This window comes from Diorhabda sublineata, chromosome X, assembly GCF_026230105.1.
Source record: "Diorhabda sublineata isolate icDioSubl1.1 chromosome X, icDioSubl1.1, whole genome shotgun sequence".
In the NCBI taxonomy this organism is placed as follows: Eukaryota; Metazoa; Arthropoda; class Insecta; order Coleoptera; family Chrysomelidae; genus Diorhabda; species Diorhabda sublineata.
The window spans coordinates 39,470,503-39,493,655 of NC_079485.1; the positions used below are offsets into that span (position 1 = coordinate 39,470,503).

General features: G+C 30.3%; 1 protein-coding gene across 1 annotated transcript in view; it reads right to left on the reverse strand.

The window, feature by feature from the left end:
• Positions 1-23,153, reverse strand: part of LOC130451516 (5-hydroxytryptamine receptor-like) — a 161,341-nt gene that overhangs the window by 3,549 nt on the left and 134,639 nt on the right. The window contains exons 4-5 of the mRNA XM_056790573.1: positions 12,084-12,460; positions 481-1,042 (exon numbers count right to left, since the gene is read on the reverse strand). Coding sequence (XP_056646551.1) covers positions 534-1,042; positions 12,084-12,460 — 886 coding nt within the window. The 3' untranslated portion in view covers positions 481-533. The remainder of the gene's footprint in view (positions 1-480; positions 1,043-12,083; positions 12,461-23,153) is intronic.

Below are 23,153 nucleotides of genomic sequence, written 5' to 3' on the forward strand. Positions count from 1 at the left end.
TATCGTAGTTATTAAGGTATTTAGGAATGAAATTATTGACAAAGTTGTTTATATGGAAGTGATTAAACAAAAATTGAGGATAAGTGACAAAATTGACCAATTGTATATTAACATTTTCATTTATCTTTTGAAACAATCATAATATATTTATTTGGTAATATCTAAGACAAACAAAAGCTAAGAGAAAAGCATGAGAGAATATTTTTTTTTAGATGCAAAGAATATTCTTTGCATTTGATAATCATTTAGGCGAAAGCATTATGGGTTTCAGTGACTAAAGAGTGACCCAGCGTTTCGGTAGACCTACTTCCAAGTGTTGAAAAAAATTCGGCGTGTATTTTTATAGAATGCTTGCTCGAGTTGAGTGACATTTTGAATCGATCTAACACTGATACGCATGACGGTCAGTGACGACTTTTATTTCAGTTTGTTGATAGATAATCAGTCGATTAAAACGAATAAATGAATAATAGTACTCACCTCGCTGCTACTGGCGGATCTGCATCTGAAGGTAAGCGACCACTTGGCCTCCATCATTGAAAATTTCTTATACCAAAATGTCTATTTCGTCTGGCATAATTTCTACCGCACAGAATTTTTTTAAAAGCATGTCTGAATTCTGGACTGAAAATAGTGTAAATAATAGGATTAAGTGTTGAATTGAAATATCCCAACCAAAGACAAATTGATACTAAGTATTTATCAAATAGATTAGGATTAATTGGCAATAGAACAGCCATTATAAAAAATGGCAACCAGCACAGAACAAACGCTCCTGTGATAATTGCCAAGGTTTTCGCAGCTTTTCTCTCCCTCTTCGAGTCCATACCGTCCCTTGTTTTTCTTTTAATGGGATACTGATGCGGTTGATACGCGACACTACATTCTGCAGTTGTCGGCAGATCCGCCTCCAGTCCATTAGCAAATGAAGTTTTTTCAGGGCTACTATTATTCGAAGATATGTTTGTAAACGCTGTAGTTGTTTCAGATATTGTAGGTAGAGGGCGTCCGATCACAGTTACCACAGCTGCTGCTATGCCACCTGCAATAAAAAGAATTTGAATAAAATCTATTTGACACTTCGTGATATTCTCTAGAACCGTAAGAAACTTCATTTCATTGAATTGAGGAAATAAAGATGTATCAACATACTTCAAATTTGAGAATGAAATATATAAACAAATTGTTGGTTGTGCTATGAGGGCATCCATATCAAGTATTATAGCACAATTAGTAGTGAAAGATCTTGAGGAATCTTTTTTAAGCGAATATAGCATAAATTTTCCGTTATGTTACTGCTGTACCGAAAAGTGACATTGAACATATGAATAAAAGATTCCATTCTTATTTTAAAAAACTTCAATTTACAATAATAAATAATAAATAACATAAAAACAGATTGTTATACAAAACCGACTTGGTCCTCAAGATATTTAAACTTCAATTCTTGTCACAGAACAGATCAGTATTTATAAGTTGCTGATAGAGCTGCTATCTAAATTACAGATCCCGAATTAAGATGCAAATTATTTTATCAAATATAATATTAGAACAAGTCATAAAGAATTTTAATACATTATCGAAATATTTCTCTGGAACTACAATATAATATCAATTATAAAAATTCAAAAATTCTTGAAATAGACAAATACAAGAGAAAGAGAAATTTCAGAAATGTTTCATATACGTAAACTTTTTTCGCCTGTATAACTCTGTTCACCAAATTTGTTAGGTCTAATTGTTAACTCTCATGCCTAAACATCTATATGACTCATAAAAAGATTCATAATAAACATTTTCCTCTAAGTAGCTTATCTGTATCAAAATCTGTATGAGTGGGTAGATCGTTGATAGCTGTTCAGTTACAATTATTGAACATCTAGAATCTATTATAAGCCGAATAAGTATCAAAGAAGAAATAAGGAGTAATATTAATCAAAATTTCTTGTACATCATGTTTTAAATTTTAAATTTCCACCGAAAATTGAGCACAACGTTCGGAAACTGTGATCTAAATCTCGTTCTGGGTTAGGATCCACAATCAGCTGATTGGTGATTTACGGAATCTTCTGAATCGACAGCGCCGAGTTTAACAATTGTGAAAAATGAATAACTTGAGGTCTCGGAAAAAAAACTTTTTGATAAAAATGTGTTTAATGATTGACGATTTCATTGATGAATGAATGATAGATTTAAAGGTATTAAACAAGTACACATAATATTGACATTCATTCCTTTGATACACGATAGGTATAAATTTTTTTATTATTGTTCGTATTGCGCTGCGCTAGTATCATTATTTCTCTTTTCTACCTGATAAGAATTACTGTCATTCTTTTGATATAGTGTACCCTGTATGGATCAGTCAAACTTATTACGTTAAAGCTTTGAATTTTTAGACTAAGAACAAGACTGGACAAGATTTTTAAACTTCAAATCATGGTATCTATGTATATAGATGAATATATGTATATAGGTGATTCAAATATGTGTTTTTAAGCAAAATATTTTCCTTATTCCAAAAGGGACTGAATCCTTAAATTTATCGATCCTATTACTGTTTTGAGTTATGAGAATGAGTTTCATGCAATATTTTCTTTAAAATTAGTAGGTATTTCCATATTGTTTATCAAGTTTACGAGGTCCATTTTTGTTTAAATGGCAATTAATATTATCTAGAATTTCTATGAGATCCTTACTAGTCACTTCTAACTATTTTCGTGTATACTAAAAATTTCACTTCCAATAGTACCATGAATGGAGAAAAAGCAAAAGTTCATTCTTCTGAACATTTTTATTATGGGATTTAGACGCTTTTGTGCGTTTTCCAAGAATGTGTATCACAAGTATCAGTTTTTCGTATAATTATGAATAGAACACTTTGAAAGTATTAACTTCATTAACCAGTTCACCTTAAACGTTTGACCTTGCAGAAGTAAGAACCGCGTGAGACGGAAGGCTCGAGTTCTTCATTACTTTGTATAACATGCTCGATTTAGTTTTATTTTTAAAATCGATGTCTTTGCCGATGGCCGTAATTCTGCTAGTCACAAAAATCTAATTCAGTGGCTAAGTGGGTTACATTCAGAGGGTACATGACATGAACTGTAAAGTCAGTCCTGTCCGATTATGATGGAAGAGTTTAAAGTTAGTTGAGTGCGCTAGTTCTAGGAAACCGTTTGAAATTGTTTTTTGACAATACAGTGGCGATTTGCTTATATTGTTTTCAAAAATCAATTTCTAGGAAGGCCTTTTAATTTTTTTGTTTATTTGTTCACTTTCTAGAATTATTCAAGAAATTTTTATTCTATAAATACGTTCTTTGTTAGCATGGTGAAGTCAGTATATAATTCAATGTCATAGTAGACGGATCGAAATATTGAAAAGAAACCGGTCAATTTAAATGAATTATATAAGTAGTGAATAGTTAATTATTATAAATAGCGAGTATATCTAGTGCAAGTGTGGAAATAAATTGAGTAAATATGATACAGTGTGTATAAATTCACCCTACCGCACACTGCGAAATACCAAAGTGTGGACATTGTAGTTATACGGTCAGACAGTTAGCCGTACGAAAAAAAGCTGAGCGTTAAACGAAATTATTTTTTCACGAGGAATCGATTTCTGCATTCGAATTTTAATTTTGAAGTTCACGGTGGCTCAGGAAAAACTTTTTTTTAATTGTAACCCTATTATTTCGCAAATGAATAAACAACTTTTACTTAGGTCACTTTTTTGATAGGAGCAACCATATAAAAGGGATACGGGGTTATTAGGCAAACCAAAACCGTCTTTACCATGTAAGAGGAGTAAAGTAACCTTCTATTTACAACAAATTTTTCGCTTTTCGCGCACACACAACTCCTTTTTCTTAGGAATATTTCCGAGTCCAAGATCGTAAATCCCCGGTCATAATCTTTGAACCTTATAAGGTTTGTTCTGAAAATTAGAAACGTTGCGATTTTTGTTCATAGTGCTATTAATCTCGATACTGAATTTGATTTCATTATTGACTTTCTGGTTTTTACAATTCATGAGTATCAAAGACAATAATACTTTCATAAAGTATAAACAAATATTTAAAAGAAAGAAACTGAAAATTTTTTTAGTCGTAAACTGGCACGAGCCCGCAGGTAATTATTAATTGAAAGTAAACTATAAACCTTTCGAGTGATTTTGAGAGATTTCTTTATGAATGTTTAATTAAAATTTTTCTTATGTTTTTCATAAAAAAAAATTGAAAAGTCAGTGTAAGTTCAAGCTGCATAAACGTAAATTATGATAATACAGTTAGATTATCGTAATAAAGATGGTTTATTAATTTTGGTTCATCAAAATAGTTAAAGTACTTTTTTTGAAAAAGGATATTTTCCATGGACGGTCGTTTTAATAATATATCTAAGGTATACATTTTTAATCAAATAGAATAATAGAAGAATAGCTTAACCAAAAAAAAAATGGTATATAAACCAAATGCATAGTTGCACTGTGCACTGTAAGAAATAGTTCAAATAAATAAAATTAGAAAAACATTAAAAACATTACAATAGTTTTTCTTCGACAAATAGTTTCATTGCATCACTGCAGAGAGAGAGAGAGAGAGAGAGAGAGAGAGAGAGAGCCATTGGACTTTTCTAAACATACCCACATTTTAATGTATAACTTGGTCTAACTTCTGAATTCTATATTTCAGTGATGTTATGTGAAACGCAATAGATGAATATTCAATAGTTAAGCCGATATGTATATGTGTTCCAGAGTATATCGAGGTGATTTATTACAATGGAATTCTGCGAAGTTTTGAATACTTCGGAAGATTTACGTTTATCACAGTTGACCCACGTCATTTGATGCCCTAATATAAAGTTTGAATTATGCTTAGGCAGATGGGGTACGAGAATTAAGTCAAAACTGGCATGGAAAACACTAGTAGAATAGAATATATTAGAAAATTTTATCTAGCAGCATTAAATTGTTGACAGTTAATTGTCTCATAATGTGCCATTTTTAGATGAAATCTTTTGCACTTAATCTGATTGATTTTAATTATGGTCTCTACGGTCCATTGAAAAGTATACTAGATTAAGTTATGAATTTCATCACGAAATCAAATTTATAAAAACTAGTGCCATAGAAAAAATACAACATGGTGAAAAAAAATTGAGGAGACCTCGAGCGTATTCAACACTGTTTAAGTAGATTAGGACGGAGTGGGTGAAAATGACACACAAAGGACAAAAACGGTAGTTATTTTTGGATGCATGAATTGAATTGCTTAAAAATATAGAGTTTTTCATAACTAGTAACCGTATGAATGATTTTCAATCATAATAAGGAAAAGTTCAAAGATTAAAAACCTTCCGAGTGACTTTTGGTTACAAACAACAAATGTGAATTTTTTTCCGCAGAGGGAATGCATTTATGCGCAGCTCAAAACTCCTCTTTAAATCCATGCTGAACTAATTTTTCATCCCCGTAGTGATTAATTAGTTGATGTAACGAGTTTAATCAAGAACAGTTATTCTAATTGTATTTTGCATTTCTGCCACGAATTTAAAATTCACTTAGACGAGATTAATTTCTTTTTGAAACGTAACTAATCTTGACTTTAAACTAAATATTTATTGAATTGTTAATATTACGTCTACTTGTGCCAGGTTTTGAAATTGAAATTTAATAGAATAGAAAAAGGATTGTGTACAGGTCTCACTAAGCATCAGGAAAAAATGAAATGGACGATCAATATAGATAGATATACATATTTTGCATCCTTTAAATTCCTATAACTTTATGCTTTCGCTGATAAATCCATTTTCATGTAAATGAAACTATAGAAATGACCAGAAATCCTCAGTCCGATTTATCGAGAGAATCTTACTAATATTCCTTGGACCGAAATTGACTGTACCTTTCCAAGATTGCTTAAAGTTTAAAATGATCATATTGAAGAATAGACAACGCCCAAAGAGTGTTTAATCTACACATTTTTGTATAACTTACCAAAGATTAATTGAATTTTGAATTCACTTTCTAGGCTAAAAGTTCCATTAACAAATCCTCATCCCATAAGGTATTTTGCTCTATAGAACAACTGGAATAGTGAAAACTGCTTCCTGCTGTCATTATTAGTTTTACAGCTATGAAATCATCGTAAAAAATAGTACCTACTAGTTCTAATGATTTCAGTTTCCATCAACTTATCAAGATTCAGTCTGCTTATTGAAATAATAAAAGTATTAGAACTTTCAAGAAAAGTAAATCGGTCGTTAGTTTTTTTTTCATAATTTTTGACTATTAATATATAGATTACTATGTTAATCTAAGCAATTAAATGAAATGGTATAAAATTACTCTTCATTTTTCTGAAGAGACGAATCTTTACATTGAAAATATCAATATCATTTCGTTACTTTTGTTATCGAAGAAATAGTTGAACAAGTATTTTAAATTTTTTTTCTCTGAAATGTGAATAAAGTGTCATTAGGACGGTATTAAAAATAATCAACATTCTGAACTCGAATTAATTTTTCAAGATATCAATTTTAAAATTCGGCAGTAATTATTGATCTTTGGAATTTACTAATGAATTCAAATATTAAGACCATCTCTTGTCAACTTCACTAAATAATTTTTTGTAGGGCTGAACATGTTTCTTGCATTTTTTTTATGGATATTATATATATTTTATATTTCAAGTTACGTGTCAACAACTAAATGTCATTTATCTCTAGCAATGTACAGTGTGTAAAAACCAAATACAATATATTCATTACTTCGGTTACTGTACATATTTATGAAAAATCCCGAGACACGTCAAATTTAAATCATAAAATGACATTATTCAACGCAAAAAACGATTTCTTTCCCCTTCAAATGACAGGTACAGCCCCCAATTTTTTAATTGGGAATTATAGGCTTATGATATATCGTTTGAAAGGGATCTTCGCTCTTTATTTAAAAATATCATCGTTTTCAAGTTTATTGCAACGATTTAAATATAATAAAAAGGAAACGTATAATTACAAACATGCGCTATAATGCAATCAAAAACTCAAATATAACGCAAAATGTAATACAATGTGAAACACTTAAAAGAACAATGGATGTATAAAATAGATGAAATGTTTGAAATGTTTATAGCGGAAGTCTGGGCAACATCCTTATCTTAAATAAAACTGTCTCCTAATTTTATTTAACAGGCGGAATCGACTTGTACAATTCCGAGCGTTATTTGTTCTTTTAAGTCATTCCAATTTACAGTTTTACACTCTTCACCTATTTCCAAAGAAAGGAATCTAATAATGTAAAATTAGGTGCTTGGAAGTTGTTGTGATCCATTTTGCTGAAGCCAAATCGTTCAAATGAAGTAGGTATTCAGATTGCCCTCAATTAACAATAAACAAATGATATGGTTTTCACCAATCTCCAACAGAAAGTTGCTTGAACAAACATGCTAATTTTATAGTTAGGTCTGTTGTTAAAATCAAGACAAATCATCAAGTAAAAAATATAAAAAGGTCGAAGAAGTGAAAAGTTCAAGAAAATAATGTGTGATTTGAAACAAAGTCTTTGCTAGCTAGTTTATGAGCGTTTTTGTAGTGTGGCAAAATTAAACATGAAATATTTCCGAGATTTCGAATACTCGGGGAATCAATTAGGTGAGAATCAATACGTTTAATATTTGTATCAAGCGTCAATTTGAATATTAAATTTTGAAGTTTATGAATTTAATGTTTTTTTAAAGTAATGACAAAATTTGAGAAAACGTAATTCTCATCTAATAAATTCCAATGATAAATGCATGAATATTCGAAAGATGGGAAATACTTGGTGTTCAATTTTGCCACAATACCACTACGAAAACGCTTATACAGGGTGGCCCATTAGTGTGTGGAAGTGCAATAAGTTTCTTAAGATAAAATATACAAAAAAAAATAAAATTTGTTATATTTGTACAAATACACATTTCTAAAATATTTTGTATAAGTAAAGTTTTTTTAAATAGGACATCCTGTATATTTGTTTTCCATCGAATTTAGCGTAAAATTCTGCATCTAGCCTTGTCTTTTCTTTTTCATAAATTGTGACGTTATGTTTGAACATAGTAGAAGTTCCGTTTGGGGTTCGGGGTGTTTTTTAGATAAGCATTAATTTCAAAAGTTCATTTTTTTAAATGGAACATCACGTTTACTAGGCAGCATTTTTAGTAAACCAATTGTCGTCAAATCTTCATATTTTTTTGCTCCAACTTGGCAACGTCACAATTTATGGGAAAAAGACAGGACTAAATGCAGAATTTCACGCTAAATTCGATGGTAAACCAATATTTAAAAAAACTTCACGCTTAGGCTGAACACTCTTTATACCTTAAAATATTTTAGAAATGTGTATCTGTGCAAATATAACAACTTTTATTTAAAAATTTTTTTTTGTATATTTTATCTTAAGTAAGTTATTGCACATTCACACACTAATGGGTATATATAAACAAGTAGACTCACGGATCTTTTAGAAGACAGGTAAAAATTTGATAAAGACCGCAACAGATCGAAACGTCAAAAAAGAAATTTAAGAAATTTATTCATGTGTATATATTATATAGAAAAAACTAATTCTATAACAGAAGAGACCCAAATCAAGAAGATTTGGATATATGAACACATATAAAAGGTCTAAGAAATGAGAAATTTATATATATTTCTTTAATTTCTTATTTCTTAGACCGTTTATACTCGTATATGCTTATAAATATTATTAATTTTAGGTTATATATATTTATATTAATCAATAGTTCACCTAAGTATATCATTAATATCAAAATAAGGATACTCGTAAAATCAAAATAAAAATATGTTCTAACAAGTAAGATTAATTTTTTCTAAGTTTTTACCTCTCAAATACGTAGAAGTCATCAATTAAATTCTTTGAAGTTGTTTTAGAATTTTCAAAATAGAGCTACAAATTTTACTTGAATTATTTAGACCTTTTTTATCATTTATAGCGTTTTCGTTCTTATGAATGAAAACCATTTCGACTAATTCTCTTGTTCGTGTATTAGAATTTTTGAATCTCTATAATTGAATTTATGTTTTTCTGATACTTCGTGGTTCGTTATGCAGTTTAAAACTGCATTGTTTTACGCATGTTTGTACAGCGAAAATATCACAAAATTCTTAATTTTTGTGTGATGCATGTTTGATGAATAATTTTATTGAATGTCAAACGTCGCATCGTGTATATTATAAAAACCAATTTAGATTGTTGTTATATTGAGTACTGATCTTGAGTGGTGGTGATTGGTATGTTTATTAGTTACAATTTGATAGGGGGTCAAGTTGTAACAAAAAAATACTGGAGTTATGAGCACCTACATGAACATATATTGTATTATATAAGAATAATGTTAGTGATGTTCATATTAAGACCGAAAATAGAGAGACAGTAAAATTGAGTGTTTGTGTAGTCATAGTACTGAATAGTGTGTTCAGTACATATATGTGGAAATTTCTATGAGTGGAAGCTGTTTCTCCGAGGTACCAGCTCGGTTCTGCGCATTCTCAAGCATGCGCAGTATAGATAAAGTGCCTTGAACGAGAGAAAATGAATATTGTCGGCACCGTAACGTTTTTCCCATACCAACTGTTCATGTAGGAGTATTACATAAATGGTTCAGTACTCATCAACCATATTATTAATTTACTAACTTGAGTGGTATCTAGTAGAGAAAATTCATATATAGTATACATTATGAGTTTGTAATTAGGTTGAAATATCTCGGACTCGGAATATAATTGGGACTAATTGAATCGAAGTGTCAGTTAGCCAAAAAACGAGTTATTTATTGCATCAAAATAGGACAATTTCAAATTTGAAGTGGTATTAAAACAATTATTTAGAACATAGTTACAGTTTCTTAATGATATTCACTTATTAGATAAATGGAGTATTGATACTGCAATCATTCATGGTGATTTATATCATGGATAAAAAGTACCAACGGCAAGTTAAATGTGCCATAAAGTTATCTAATTATGTGTTTTCATGGCTACATTTCGGTTCAATAGGTATAAAATTGTTTCGATGCTCTCACAACGTAGTATGTATTGACACAAGCTCTGTCAGGTATATGAATATACCCTTGACCTTTCGTCAAAACATACACAGGCACTCATTGATGGTTTCACTTTTAATTTTTTTTCATATAAAATTAAACAAAAATACAATTGTGGAAAATTATTCTAGTTGAAAATATTGACAGTATTTCTGCTGATGCGAGTCAATTTTCTGTATTCAGTGAAAAAAATGTTTATTTAAGTCATTCATTGTAAGAATTAAATTACAAGGAAATCGACCGAAGAATGAAGTCAAGTGAGGTGTGTATAGATAAAATTTCACTCTGTCGAAATACATTGTAATGTTTAACCTTTAAGTGATAAATTGCAATAATTTAAGATGCTAAAGTGACGTGAAGCTTCACTGGATACGTGAAGACTATAATCAAATTTGATATTTGGTCTGGTATGGTCCACCTTTCTCTAGTGCTATGATTTGTTACTCACGAAATGAAGGGAATGAATTGAAATGAGATTGTTTCTGCACCGAAAAACCCATTTATATCTAAAAGGACTGGGTTTCAGTATGTTTAAGATCTAGTTGATTTTGTAGTGAATGTTATGACAGTAATTCAAATGACATTTTTACAAGCTGGGTTGGTAGGATATGTAGTTTTGAATGGATCCTGGTTCAACAAAATCAAATCATATTTATTATTTTTTACGAAAAACTTGAAAAATAGTGTATAAAATTCGACTAGCAAATGCTGCAGAATTGAAACAACGACGTTTAGTATTTCATATAGTTATATTTGGTTAATTATAAGGAATACATTTTGAAAGCATTATATCGTTTGGTACGCCCTATAAGGCGTACCAACAAATCTTTTATCTATATACAAACCACCAGGAATATGAGGTCAAACTCATATTGAAGCGGAATATGTATTATTTGAATATATACGAGTACTTAAAACTCAAAGAACCAAAATGGCCGAAATATAATGAGTATGGTGAATTAGGTGAGTAGGATCCTCCTCCTCAATTTTATAAGGAACCTATTTTTGACCCAACTAGCTTTTTAATTGATAGTGATGTGACAGCAGTAGCAAATACTTATCTGTGGACTTTGAAGCTCCCTTAAAAGTTGTTAGCAATCATTATTGTAAAATCGATTGATCCCACACTATGTTACCAGCTAAAGAGACGTTTTGTATGCCATTATATCTTGGAATAACGCTACAGTAAAAAAAATTTTCTATCTAATATTTAGAGGAAGCTTCACATAATATACAATATAAATTCAAAGCGTTCATATTTCTTGAGCACGTTCTTATTTTTTTGGATTTACTGAACAACGGATTTTCAACAGAATTATTCATTACAATAATGAAAGGAAAGCAAAACCAGAACACATTTAATTAAACAGATGTAGAAGTTAATCGTCACTGGCGATGTTGAATAGTATAGAAGATAACTGAAACATGCCACTGCATATAAAGAAGCTTGTGTGTGTAAACAGAATAAATTAAAAAATAAATTCAGTTCGGTTAATATTCTTGCAGGAAATTATTAAATGAGAAGTTTTTCTTTTCAAAAAATTACGACAATGGGGAATGTGAACAAAAACAAAATTTTCTCTCATCTGTTGTTGATTGTTATAGACAGATGATATTTTTATAATGATATAAATAGAAAACTTTTTGTACGTGATCGATAATATATGTATTTTTTGCTGCTGACTGCTTTTTCCAGATGCTTATTGTTTATTTTCTCTTACTTCATATCTATTTAAGTGAATTTCAATAACTTAACGTAAATTGAGTTGAGTATCAGAAAGATATATTCCTTTTAATAGCTATTTGTTTCAATATTAACATTCACATGTTTACTCAAATAAGGATAGTAATAGACACTACAACAGAGAAAAGCTACAAGGCACCAAGTTTGCAATATCAAGTATATAAATGAAGGAAATATGTTGATATTGCAAATGAGATCCTACTTAACACAAAATTAGTAAGCTACCTGTACCGCTAGCTGCAGCTAGGCCTCCAGCAATTCCCCCTGCTGCGGGGTTCTTAGCTCCTTCTTCGTTGGATTTACTCAATACCTGCCTTCTCCTGATCCGTTTCCGTGCTGTCTGGAATATTCTCCAATACAGTATAAGGATAACTAATAGAGGAAGATAAAAGGAAGATGCAGTCGCAAATATTTGGTAGTAGATGTCTTGACTAACTATACATTTTTTGTCTCTAAGTCGCACCTCCCAATTCGGATCTTTCCATCCAAGTAGTGGGGCTATGCAGACAAAGAAAGATACTAACCATATGATGAAGATCATTATACCTATGCGCTTAGAGGTTCTTTGGTGAATATAGTCGATGTTTGTTACAGCCCAATACCTGCAAATAATTAATATACAGGCACTTTTAACAGAATACATATGTATATAAAATAGTATTGAAGGATATCAGATATTTTGTTGAAGCAGATATCATAGCTTAAGATAGCTCTAGCGTACTTTGGTAGAAATCTATTTAATATTTGAACAGATAACTGAACTGTGCGTTCGATTGAATTTTCTCTATAGAAATTGTGAAAAATAACAATTCTCGAATGTGAACTTCGATTTATTCGAAATTTCTGAACTTTAAAATTGTAACCGGCATTAATTGCATCTTTTTGATTGATCAAATGGGTAGTGGAATGGATAATAACATTCATAACAATAACATAACATTCTAATATGATGAAAGCATACTTAACATCATTAAAATTACACTTGTATTTTTGCAGAAAAAAGATTAAGATTAACTATAAAATTTGCAGGTTAATGAACATTTCCTCGCTTAGCATTTACGCCATAGCAGTCGTAACAACAAAACTAATAAAAGAATTGTATAATTATAACCTTAATAAGCCTTTTTTAACCTAGCTAAGTTTACCTGTCAAATTCCACATAAATACAATGATGATTAAACTCGTATTTTTAAAACATTGATAAATACTTATAGACCAATTTATAGACCTCTATTTGATCCTAAATGCATGTAATCTTAGTTTGCACCACTCCAAATGTTGAGCCTAGCATTTGGTAGCCAAAAAAGCGCCAAATTATTTCCCTATTTCAAGTTTTTTGCTTGTATCTAGAAAACAGTGCGTCGGGCGGAAAATGTTATTAAAAATGGAGGAAACTATATTCTGCGTTGATTGATATACGAAACTTTGTATTCGCTAAAGTGAAATAACCGAAATCGAATGTTAAAAACCAAAAAAATCCGTATTTCTTTGCAATCTAACATTTGCGGAAAAACCCAAAAGGCATCACAGGAATTGGTGGTTGAAGAAAACAAGAAGCCTCTAAGCAGGCGATTTACCGTGTCTACAGTTGTGTCAACAGTTGAATTCACAAATGCAGGATGCAGAGGTACTTGAAAAAGATCTGGTTGAGATAGAGGTCAGGTACCATCGCTTCTGCAGTATCAAGTTCCTGAAAAAAGATGCAATAACTGGATTGTCAGCTGGTCAACCTGAAGATGAAGATTTGTCCCTGGCATTCAACTATATTTGCAAATACATAAAATAAAATTAAAACCAATGCCAATTCACTTTGTGAGAAATGACTTCGAAGGCTTTATCCCTACTCATAAATTCCTGATGAAAAAGTTGAAAACAAAATTGTAACTCGTATAGTGAAAGCCGCCGCCATTATAATGTAGTTGTAGGGTCTATTGTAAACTCCAAAAAGGGAAAAAATACCTTCCGATAGGACTAAACAAATAACGAAAACCTGTGCTATTGCTCACGCAATAATTAATACTTGCAGGACTAGTTATTATAAAATTAATAATAATTATAATACTTATACAATTTAATGGTAATAGAGAACTTTGATAAACTTAATATTGGGTTTTATTTGTGCTACTCGAATTTCTACTTAGGTTATGCATATTCTTTTAACATTGCAAAGCAATAAGAAGTGTTGTTTTGGTGCAAAAAATAACATATATTTACTCAAACCGACGATAAAAACTATTTCGAATTGATATCAAATTTCGAATTTCATATGAATGCATTTAAGAACTAAAGAATCTTCGTAACGTGAAATTTTATCTTTTACTTTTATTCCACCTGTTTTTTCAATAAAAGTATCTGTTTCCAAAATATGTGATAAGTTTGCAGCAAAATTCGATTTTTTTTATTTTTAACACTCGTTTTCGGCTATTCAACTTAACCTAAGTTTTATGTATCAATCGACACAGAATTTACTTCTTTGTATGTTTAAATAGAATAACATTTTTCGTCCGATGTCCAGCTCCAAGCAAAAAACTTAAATACTGCAATAATTTGGCGGTTTTAAGGTTACTAGAAGTAAAGCTCATCACCTGGAATGGCGCAAACTCAGATTACACGCATTTACGAGCAAATAAATGTTTTAAAACGATTTCCAGCTTGCTGGAAATTAATTCCTCAAAACGGATTTTTTCGACTTTCGAATTTTACTGGCCTATCACATTCATACTGATTACTCATATTCACCTTTTGCACATGCACACACATGTATATACCCAATTAGGATATAACGGAGTGCTGAAACAGTAATGTTAGAAACATTTGTATGGTCAAACTTTTTAGTTATTTCCAGAAACTTCAATTTACATGATTGTATCATCATTATGATTATAAACCTCTTGATTATAAAAAAATTGAGTGTCTGGATAGGTTATATAAGTTTTTATTGATGATTTATCTTCTTTTTAGGTTTCTTTTTATAGAAAATCAATGCAAAATAACAGAGACATAAAATCAAGAGAAATCATACAAATAGAAAAACATACAAAAGAGTCTAAGAAGTGAAAAGTAAAAGAATGTTATATAAGTCTTGTTTATGTTGATATATTAAGTCATAGTTTGTTTCTATTCCTTCTATAGTTATGCTTAATTTGCCTTGCCTCCCATTTCAACATTGTCTACAACTAGCCCAAAGAATTTTACTTTAGTTTTAGAAACGTGCCTTCTATACTATAAACGGCTTACATTTTAATATTATTTAATTTGGAGCATACCACGTATTGGCTTAATGTTGGTATTTATTTTTAATACAAATGATTGCATATTTTATTATCTGTTTTAATTTTGACAATGTATACATATATTACATATAAACATTTGCGCGTGTACATTTTAAAAAATAATATCGTTATTCATTGTGGTATTTTGTGTACTTTATATTTAGATTTTATTTAATTTGTGTCTTTATTAGTTATTTGTGTGTTGATGTCTTAGTTTTTTACAAGCTTTTTTAATAAGTTATAAACAATTTTTTGATAATAAAGCATTTCTCTCTCTCAGAGAGTTTGCCGAACGTTGGATTTAAACCATAGAATGCGATGGGCTTCCTTTTGTATGTTTCTTTAATAATTAAAGTGAAAATTGGAAGCTGATATTTATGAGACACCATTCACACTACAATGTAACTGAACGTATTTACTTTGTTGTTGAAAAGTTGATTGTAATGTCAGTTTGAGTTAAGTGAAAGAATAATGTAATAAAAATGCAATCGCAGCATCTTTAGAAGTCAAACATGAAATGAATAGGATAATTCGGTTGTTAAATCTCACAAACAATGTGATGAGAAACTCAATGACTTTGATGGACAGTTTGAGCTCCTTACACTATTTGAAAGAAATTTAAGTTGATAAGTTCAACGTTTAATAAAGTTTGTTTGGAAAATTATCAAAATAAAACTCAGTCCGAGGAGAAATCATCATGAAGTTTCACAAACGAACGGCGTTGACAAATCAAAACTTTTTGTTGGAATATTGTGATCATTTTTCAATGAGGACAAAGAAAAAATAAATCATTTCTAATTCAACTGTCATAATTTACATATGACGTGGGATTATATCGAAATGAAAACTGTCTTAATTTTAACATGTCTATTCTATTTCTACATAAATAGATATTCAGTTCATAATCATTTAAATGAAGATACCAGAACAAAAACAAAATCGACTTTTTTATGTGAGGGCTTCATTTAAATACAAAGAGAAGTCAAGTTTACTTCGACCGCTTAAAATTAATTCAGATGAAAAAGTCGCGAAAGATTAATTGTTTTTTTCGTTTGGAATTTTACAATTGAAAAATAATCCATTTAATGTTTTAGAAATGAAAAATCCGCCATTCTAAAAAATTTTATTTCCTGCAATATCTACAATGAGTACGACACATTCGATTTTTTTCTGAGGAAAACTGTATTGAAGCAGATACAACATTGGAAATGAAATTTTTACATGAAACTGAATAGTGATTGTCCAAAATACCGTGAATTTAATTGGAAAATACCGAATTGTCATATTTATTTTTTTCAACGAAAATCGATAGGTCGCTATCAAAATCGAGTAAAAGTTCAACTTTCTATTGTAGAGGTTTACCAAAGCGATAAGATCCCGTTATAATCATTATGATCCCCATCTTATGGGCTATTAGTTACATTCTCATTGAAATTTTGTCATCCAATTAGACTGGACTAGCGTAAACATTTTAAATTATTTGGAATAGATATTATCCTTTCATTAGACATGTACTGGTAGGTGTTATTTAGTACAAAATGCTGCAATGTATTTTTATATGATGAAACTTCAGTTTTTGAAACGTTGAGACACAAAAGACCTAGAAGGCGTATTTACTGGAAAGTGCCTTCTATACTATACTATAAACGGCTTACATTATACTATTTAATTCTGAGGATACTACATATTTATATTGGTTTAATGTTGGTTTTAATTTTTAATACAAATTATTGCATATTGAGAATGAAATTTTGCTACGAATGTACTCTTTGGTTGATTTGAAAGAATCTAGGATTACTTTCTTGGCAGTGGAAATATTGTCAAAGTAATCTTGTTGTTGACTTTCACAAAGATAATGATGATACACTTTTGAATCTAATTCTATGTATGAAGAAACAATTACGCCAATGATAATTAATTGTACTTTGCTAACTAATTTTTACTTTAACTAATAGGTTCGTTCATGTCTCGATGAATGATTACATACAGATAAAATATCATTTGCATTTTTTTATAGAAGGATTGTACGAGAAACTTGTAGACAATTTAAGATTTGACAAAAATATTACGTTATGTAATGTAAACGGGCTATCGTTGTAAAGGAAATATAGCCTGATTAGAATCCTTATTGTAATTGTATATTTATATGAGTCATTTGAAGAAGGAAGCTCAAAAGATCACATTTATATCTAGTTGACATCATTCAAGGACCACTGTGAATGTTTCGTATTTCTCTCGAAGAGAAGTGCTCATATTGGCTGCTACGCAAGAAGGAATTGTTCGCGGTTGAATGTTTCGTAAAGCGTCGTCAGTTGCGTATGAAATCGATTTATGGAAACTGGATTTGTTGAGTACACGCATAAAAGGGAGAGAATTATCCATGACGCAAGTATATTTGGGAAAGTTATACTTGGTAGGATATGGACATAAGAAGTGACAGCTACAAGATATGACAGTATCATAATAGTTATATTATCTATTGCTTCTATAGGAGATACACACGATGAGGTTTTCAAGCGATTGAATTTTCTTGAATATTCTTTTGAGCTCATAGTTGCTGCTTTATATAATATAGTGATTGGGAAATTGTAATGACTAAAGCCGAATTAAAGGTCTGTTTCAAGGACATTTTTTTTTTATTTCTCATTCGCGTTCATTTCATATTATCCACTTTTCCCAAACTTTATTTCCACGACTTCTAAAGTATAAAGTTTGATTCTGCATTAAAACATTCCTTGATTGATGTATTCAAACTGTCATCACTCTCGCAGAATTCACTATCAGCTTAATTTTATTCACTTAACTTACTTCACTTTTGCTTTTATATTATTTTCTGTGAAAAGTGTGAAGATAGAAATGTAGTTAACGATATTGAAACTGATGTTTTGATTATTATCACAGAGCTATCACCTTTCCAATTTAGAAGAGTTTTCATTTACCTTTTTATACATAATTTTCAGACTCTATCAAGAACATTTAGGAGCATAAACATATCAAAAGGTCTAAGAAATTAAAGAAATTACAATGTTTATATTGTAGGTTGTTACATTTATATGAATTGGTTTGAATAGAAAATTGATGAGTCTGAGAGAGGCTCGTTTAGAGATAGAGAGCAACATCTTTATAAAATATCTATGTCTCATATATCACGAAAGTGGAGCAACCAACGTCATATTCGTTTATTCAGAAAAGTCCATAAAGCAGTAAACTGGAGGATTCAAATTGTGAGAAAAATAATTTATGATATCATTAAAGAAGTTCAACATTCAAGTTATACGTGTACTTCCAGATTTACCGTATATTGTTATAGTATCTGAGAACTTGCTGGGAAATATACTGTGTAGCTTATATTTATGTCCAAATTGCCAACGAGGTACAACTTTCGCTTCTCATTTTATTATACGGATTATACGAATCGTCTAATATTAGAATACAACAATAATATAGAAGGTAACTTCACTCAACTGAATTTATATGATATATAATGCTGTTAATATTATAAATTTTGTTATTTGATACATGATATTATACAATCTATTAAATTTGTTATATAAGTGCATATCTTTATGAAAAAATTATTATTCTCTTTTATACTCATAAAGTTTATCAGTTTGGAGTCGAAATTATTCATACAATTCTTTGCCAGCGGCTTTTTCATTTCTAGTACAGCGGACAGCACACCAGTTAAACTATCGCATTGATAAAGAATGTGCTCTGCAGCTTCATTATCTGATCAACAGAATCCACTCTGTTGATGTCAAAAATTTTATGTGCTTATGAGCTCTCAATGCCTTTACAGAAAGTTTTGACCAAGGAGCACCACGTGTATTAATTAAGGCGTCTTTATACTTACGAAATGGTTTAATTCGTGAAAAGTGTGCTTATTGAGGAAAAAAGTAGAATTTCCTCCTAAGAAAAGCGCTTTAATACTTATTTTATAATCTTTCCAACATAAATTATATTCATTTGTTTTACCATACAGATAATTGCATATTTTACTTATACCCTAGTAATTGATTGAAAGTAACTGAAAATTTATATAACTAAGTGCTTAATGAACAGTATCTCACCATCTTTAAAAAAAGATATAGTTAATATAACACTAACAAATCCACAAATCTATAAACTCAGTTTTCCAGTAAATTCCATTTTCTCTGTGTTTATAACGGTTAACTAGCGAATATTTCATTTTGACACGCTAGAAATTTTGAGCAACACCAAAATATTCGATATAACACGTAGGTAGTTCGAAATTTATGTGATTTTTATCTGCAATGTATTCGTGTTGTGTAAAACAATGTTGACATAACATTAAATTAGCATTTATAACGTTGAGATAATTGATTCATCAGTTACCAAATCACGCGAATAATTTGTTTTGCCAAAAAACGGATCGTTACAGTTTTTAAGCATTGTCAAATAAAAAAATTTCATCATTGTTCACCATATGTTGATATAACCTAATAAAGAAGCTAGTTTGGTGATTTTCGATTTTATACAGGGTGTTTGGAGGGTGAGTAGCCATAGGAAAATGGTCGATAGGTGATGGTGTTGGCTACGTGTGGCGTCTACTTAAACAACATTTTGCCTTAAGTTTAATGAGTAATAATTTTTTTTCTATTTTTCTAGAAAATCTCCATTTTTTTGTATAAAAACTTTAATTATTTTTTTAATAACCGCTGAAATATTAAAAAAAAAATGATGTCATTTGTTAGTGTAGTCTTACCTTATTCAGATTTAATCATAATTTCATACAAACTATTCAAAAAGAAATAACAGTGAAGTATCAAACTTTCATAAATCGAAAAAAAATCATCCTTATGTCAATTTCAGATGGTAATAATAAAAAAATACAGTATATGGCATTTACAAATATTTTTAAAAACTTCTCTAGTTAATATTCTTTCGAACGGTATGTAACATGTATCATAACTAACCAGGTAACTCAACAAAAACCGGTTTGTCGTCATGATGATGGATGACGCAACGAAAAAGTGCAATAGGTTTAGTTGTTGCACTTTTTTGTCTTCTATTACTATCTATGTACTTTATTTTGGGGCAATTAAAACAAAAAAATATTTTTTTAACATTTCAGCGGTTATTAAAAAAATATTTAAAGTTTTTATACAAAAAAATGGAGATTTCCTAGAAAAATAGGAAAAAAATTATTACTCATTAAACTTAAGGCAAAATGTTGTTTAAGTAGGCGCAACACGTAGCCAACACCATCACCTATCGACCATTTTCCTATGGCTACTCACCCTCCAAACACCCTGTATATCTTTAAGATACCGTTAAATTGTTTTAAACTCTTGCCATACAAAAATATGATGAAGGGAAAAAGACATAATTATTATCTAATACAGATATTATGAAGGTGGGAATTGATAAACTGTTATTATTAATTCATTGGATCTTTCCTGCAAACATTTTAAGTAATAATCAGAGGTTATTTCGTTATTATTGATTGCCATTTCAAGTCCTTGCGATTTTTTGGATAGCCATAACTCGTTTTATTCAAATTTTTCTATTCATATGGATGCATTTTAGATCTTAACTCCATAAAAAGGCTTTTATTCGTACTTTTGTTTCATCGTCTACTATATAAGAGTTTCAGTCTGGACTAACAGTATGTTATCATAATTATGTAATGTTATCATTAATAACATTTTAGTATTTACATAGGTATAAGTGAGCTGCTAGTTTTTTTATACAGAAACTCGAGATTATATAATTATATATCTTATCAATTTTTTCAAAAACCAATTGATGTCTAGATATTTTCTCTAAATTTCTATAGTTTGTATATTTCTTAACTAAACAGATCTCTCATTAATTATATAGGTGGTATATGATAAATCATAGATATGATATGTGATAGATCGCCAAATCAAGCGAATCAAGAGCTGCAGGTGAAAATGTTATAATGTTCAGTTTGCTGTAACTGTACGTTGATTTTTAAACTTAATTACTTCCACTGAATCTCTACTACGAAAGGAAACTCCACCAATATTTGCTTTTTCTACTTTGTTGGTGAATCTTTGAAAATCCACACATGTATGTTTCTTCATCTGTTTAAAATTTCTAACGTTTTCCACGTGATTATTATTTTCTCTGCTTGTTGGAAATCGTTAAGCGTGTGTGACAGCCAATATGAAGGTGATTGAAGAATAGGTCCTACCAGCACGTGCCTCATATCCAATAGAAATCTGCCCCTCTAAATTCGCTATACCAGCGAAGCACAATTGCTCGTGAAATAATTTCTTCACTAAATGCAATTTCAATATTTTATTGTTCACTTATATCGTTTTTGAAATCATGGTACTATAGCACGCACATGTTCTCTCGAATAATTCATATTTGGCCGACCAATTATGTGTATCCCTCTTTCTTTATTGTGATAGCGGCGACTCAACTGCAGTCAGAGCTCACAAGTTGAGGATAGTGGTATTTATAGATGCAAAGTTTTCAGTTTCTTTTCTGTCGTGGTCACTCCAAATCTATAAAGTGGCTATCGTATAAAAAAAATCAGGTCATTTTGTAAGTCATGTTATCCGGGCCACCCTGGCAACAATGATAATAGGAATCTATAAAAGAGTTGTATTGTCGTAGATTCTTTTAGTGTGAAAAACTTTTGTAATTAAAATAGAGGTCAAAGATCCTATACATACAATCAAAGCTAATAAAATAGTGTTAAAATGAACCCTTCTCAATTTTATCACAATATTTGCACATCATAAAGTATCTTTAAGCTTTTCATCTCTCTAACCATATTTTTTTCTAAATGAAATCATTGTGCGCCTGTTTCCTAAGGTACAAATAATGTAGAGGGATATGGGGGCGATTATGCTATCTCCAAGAGAAAAATGTTATGCGTCACTTATAAATCTCTATTTAGGTTTTCATAAAAATATAAGTTATATCTTCAGAAATCAATAATTCAGCAACGTTCTCTCTCTTTATGTTTTATTGTTCAAGAAATCGTTTTGAGTATTTCCATCGACAGCTTCTAGCTTAGCGGGAGAAAATAAAAAAGAAGTGTTGCGAGCTAAAAGTTTAAACTGATGAAACTAATCATTCACTGAATGTGAATAAATTTCCCTCAATAGCTTAATATAATTATTCCAAAATATATATATGTAGGAATTCAAGAAAAATAAAAAACTCGAAGGTTTATTTTACCCGTAATATCAATTCGGAACAATTCCGAAGTAGATCAAAACCCTCTAATAAATCTCGGCGACAATAACAGTTTTTTGCTCAATATTTGTATGTGATAACTAAAATGTTGATGAATATTTACCCTCGTCACACATGGCCGTCCAAATTATAATGGTTACTTTGTAGCAGAATGGACGTCAGAATTTATTATATATCAGCTGCAGAGTTTGCCATGGCTTTGGATGCTACTCGTAAAAGTTTTACAGTGAAACATCAAACAGGATTTTTATCGACCCATTTCATCACTGCCATTAGAAATTATTGTCATAAAGAGGCAATGATGTTTTATAAATGGTTTTTATTTTATATTCATTTCTACCGACAAAAAAACTAGCGAAAAAAAAAAAGAAAGACCAATGAACGCAGAGGAAGGAAAATATAAACGAGAAGTGGGACGAAAAGCAAATATGTAGGGTGATAAGACAACAACGGGAAGAAATAACTGAATTTTGCGCATCAAGTCAAATATCAGAAGACAAATGGATAGACTAACTAACAGAGCTATTTAAGGGACAAGGTAAAATTGGCAAACTAACATTCCGCACTTAAGGAATAACGTGGAAGTCACAATTCAAGAAGGCGACCAAGCCTTGAAGACCTTCAAAAACAGAAAATATCGAAGAGGATGGAGTCTCAATTGAAAAAACTATATGCATTAACATAAATTAGAACTAGAAGGTCAAATAATATAACGGAGAATGTAATACAAGTATCTTGGAATTGACATAACCAATTATGGAGACGTTGAAGACGAGGTAAGAGGACAAGTAGGTAGAGCAAATAAAGTCGCGGGATCCTTCAG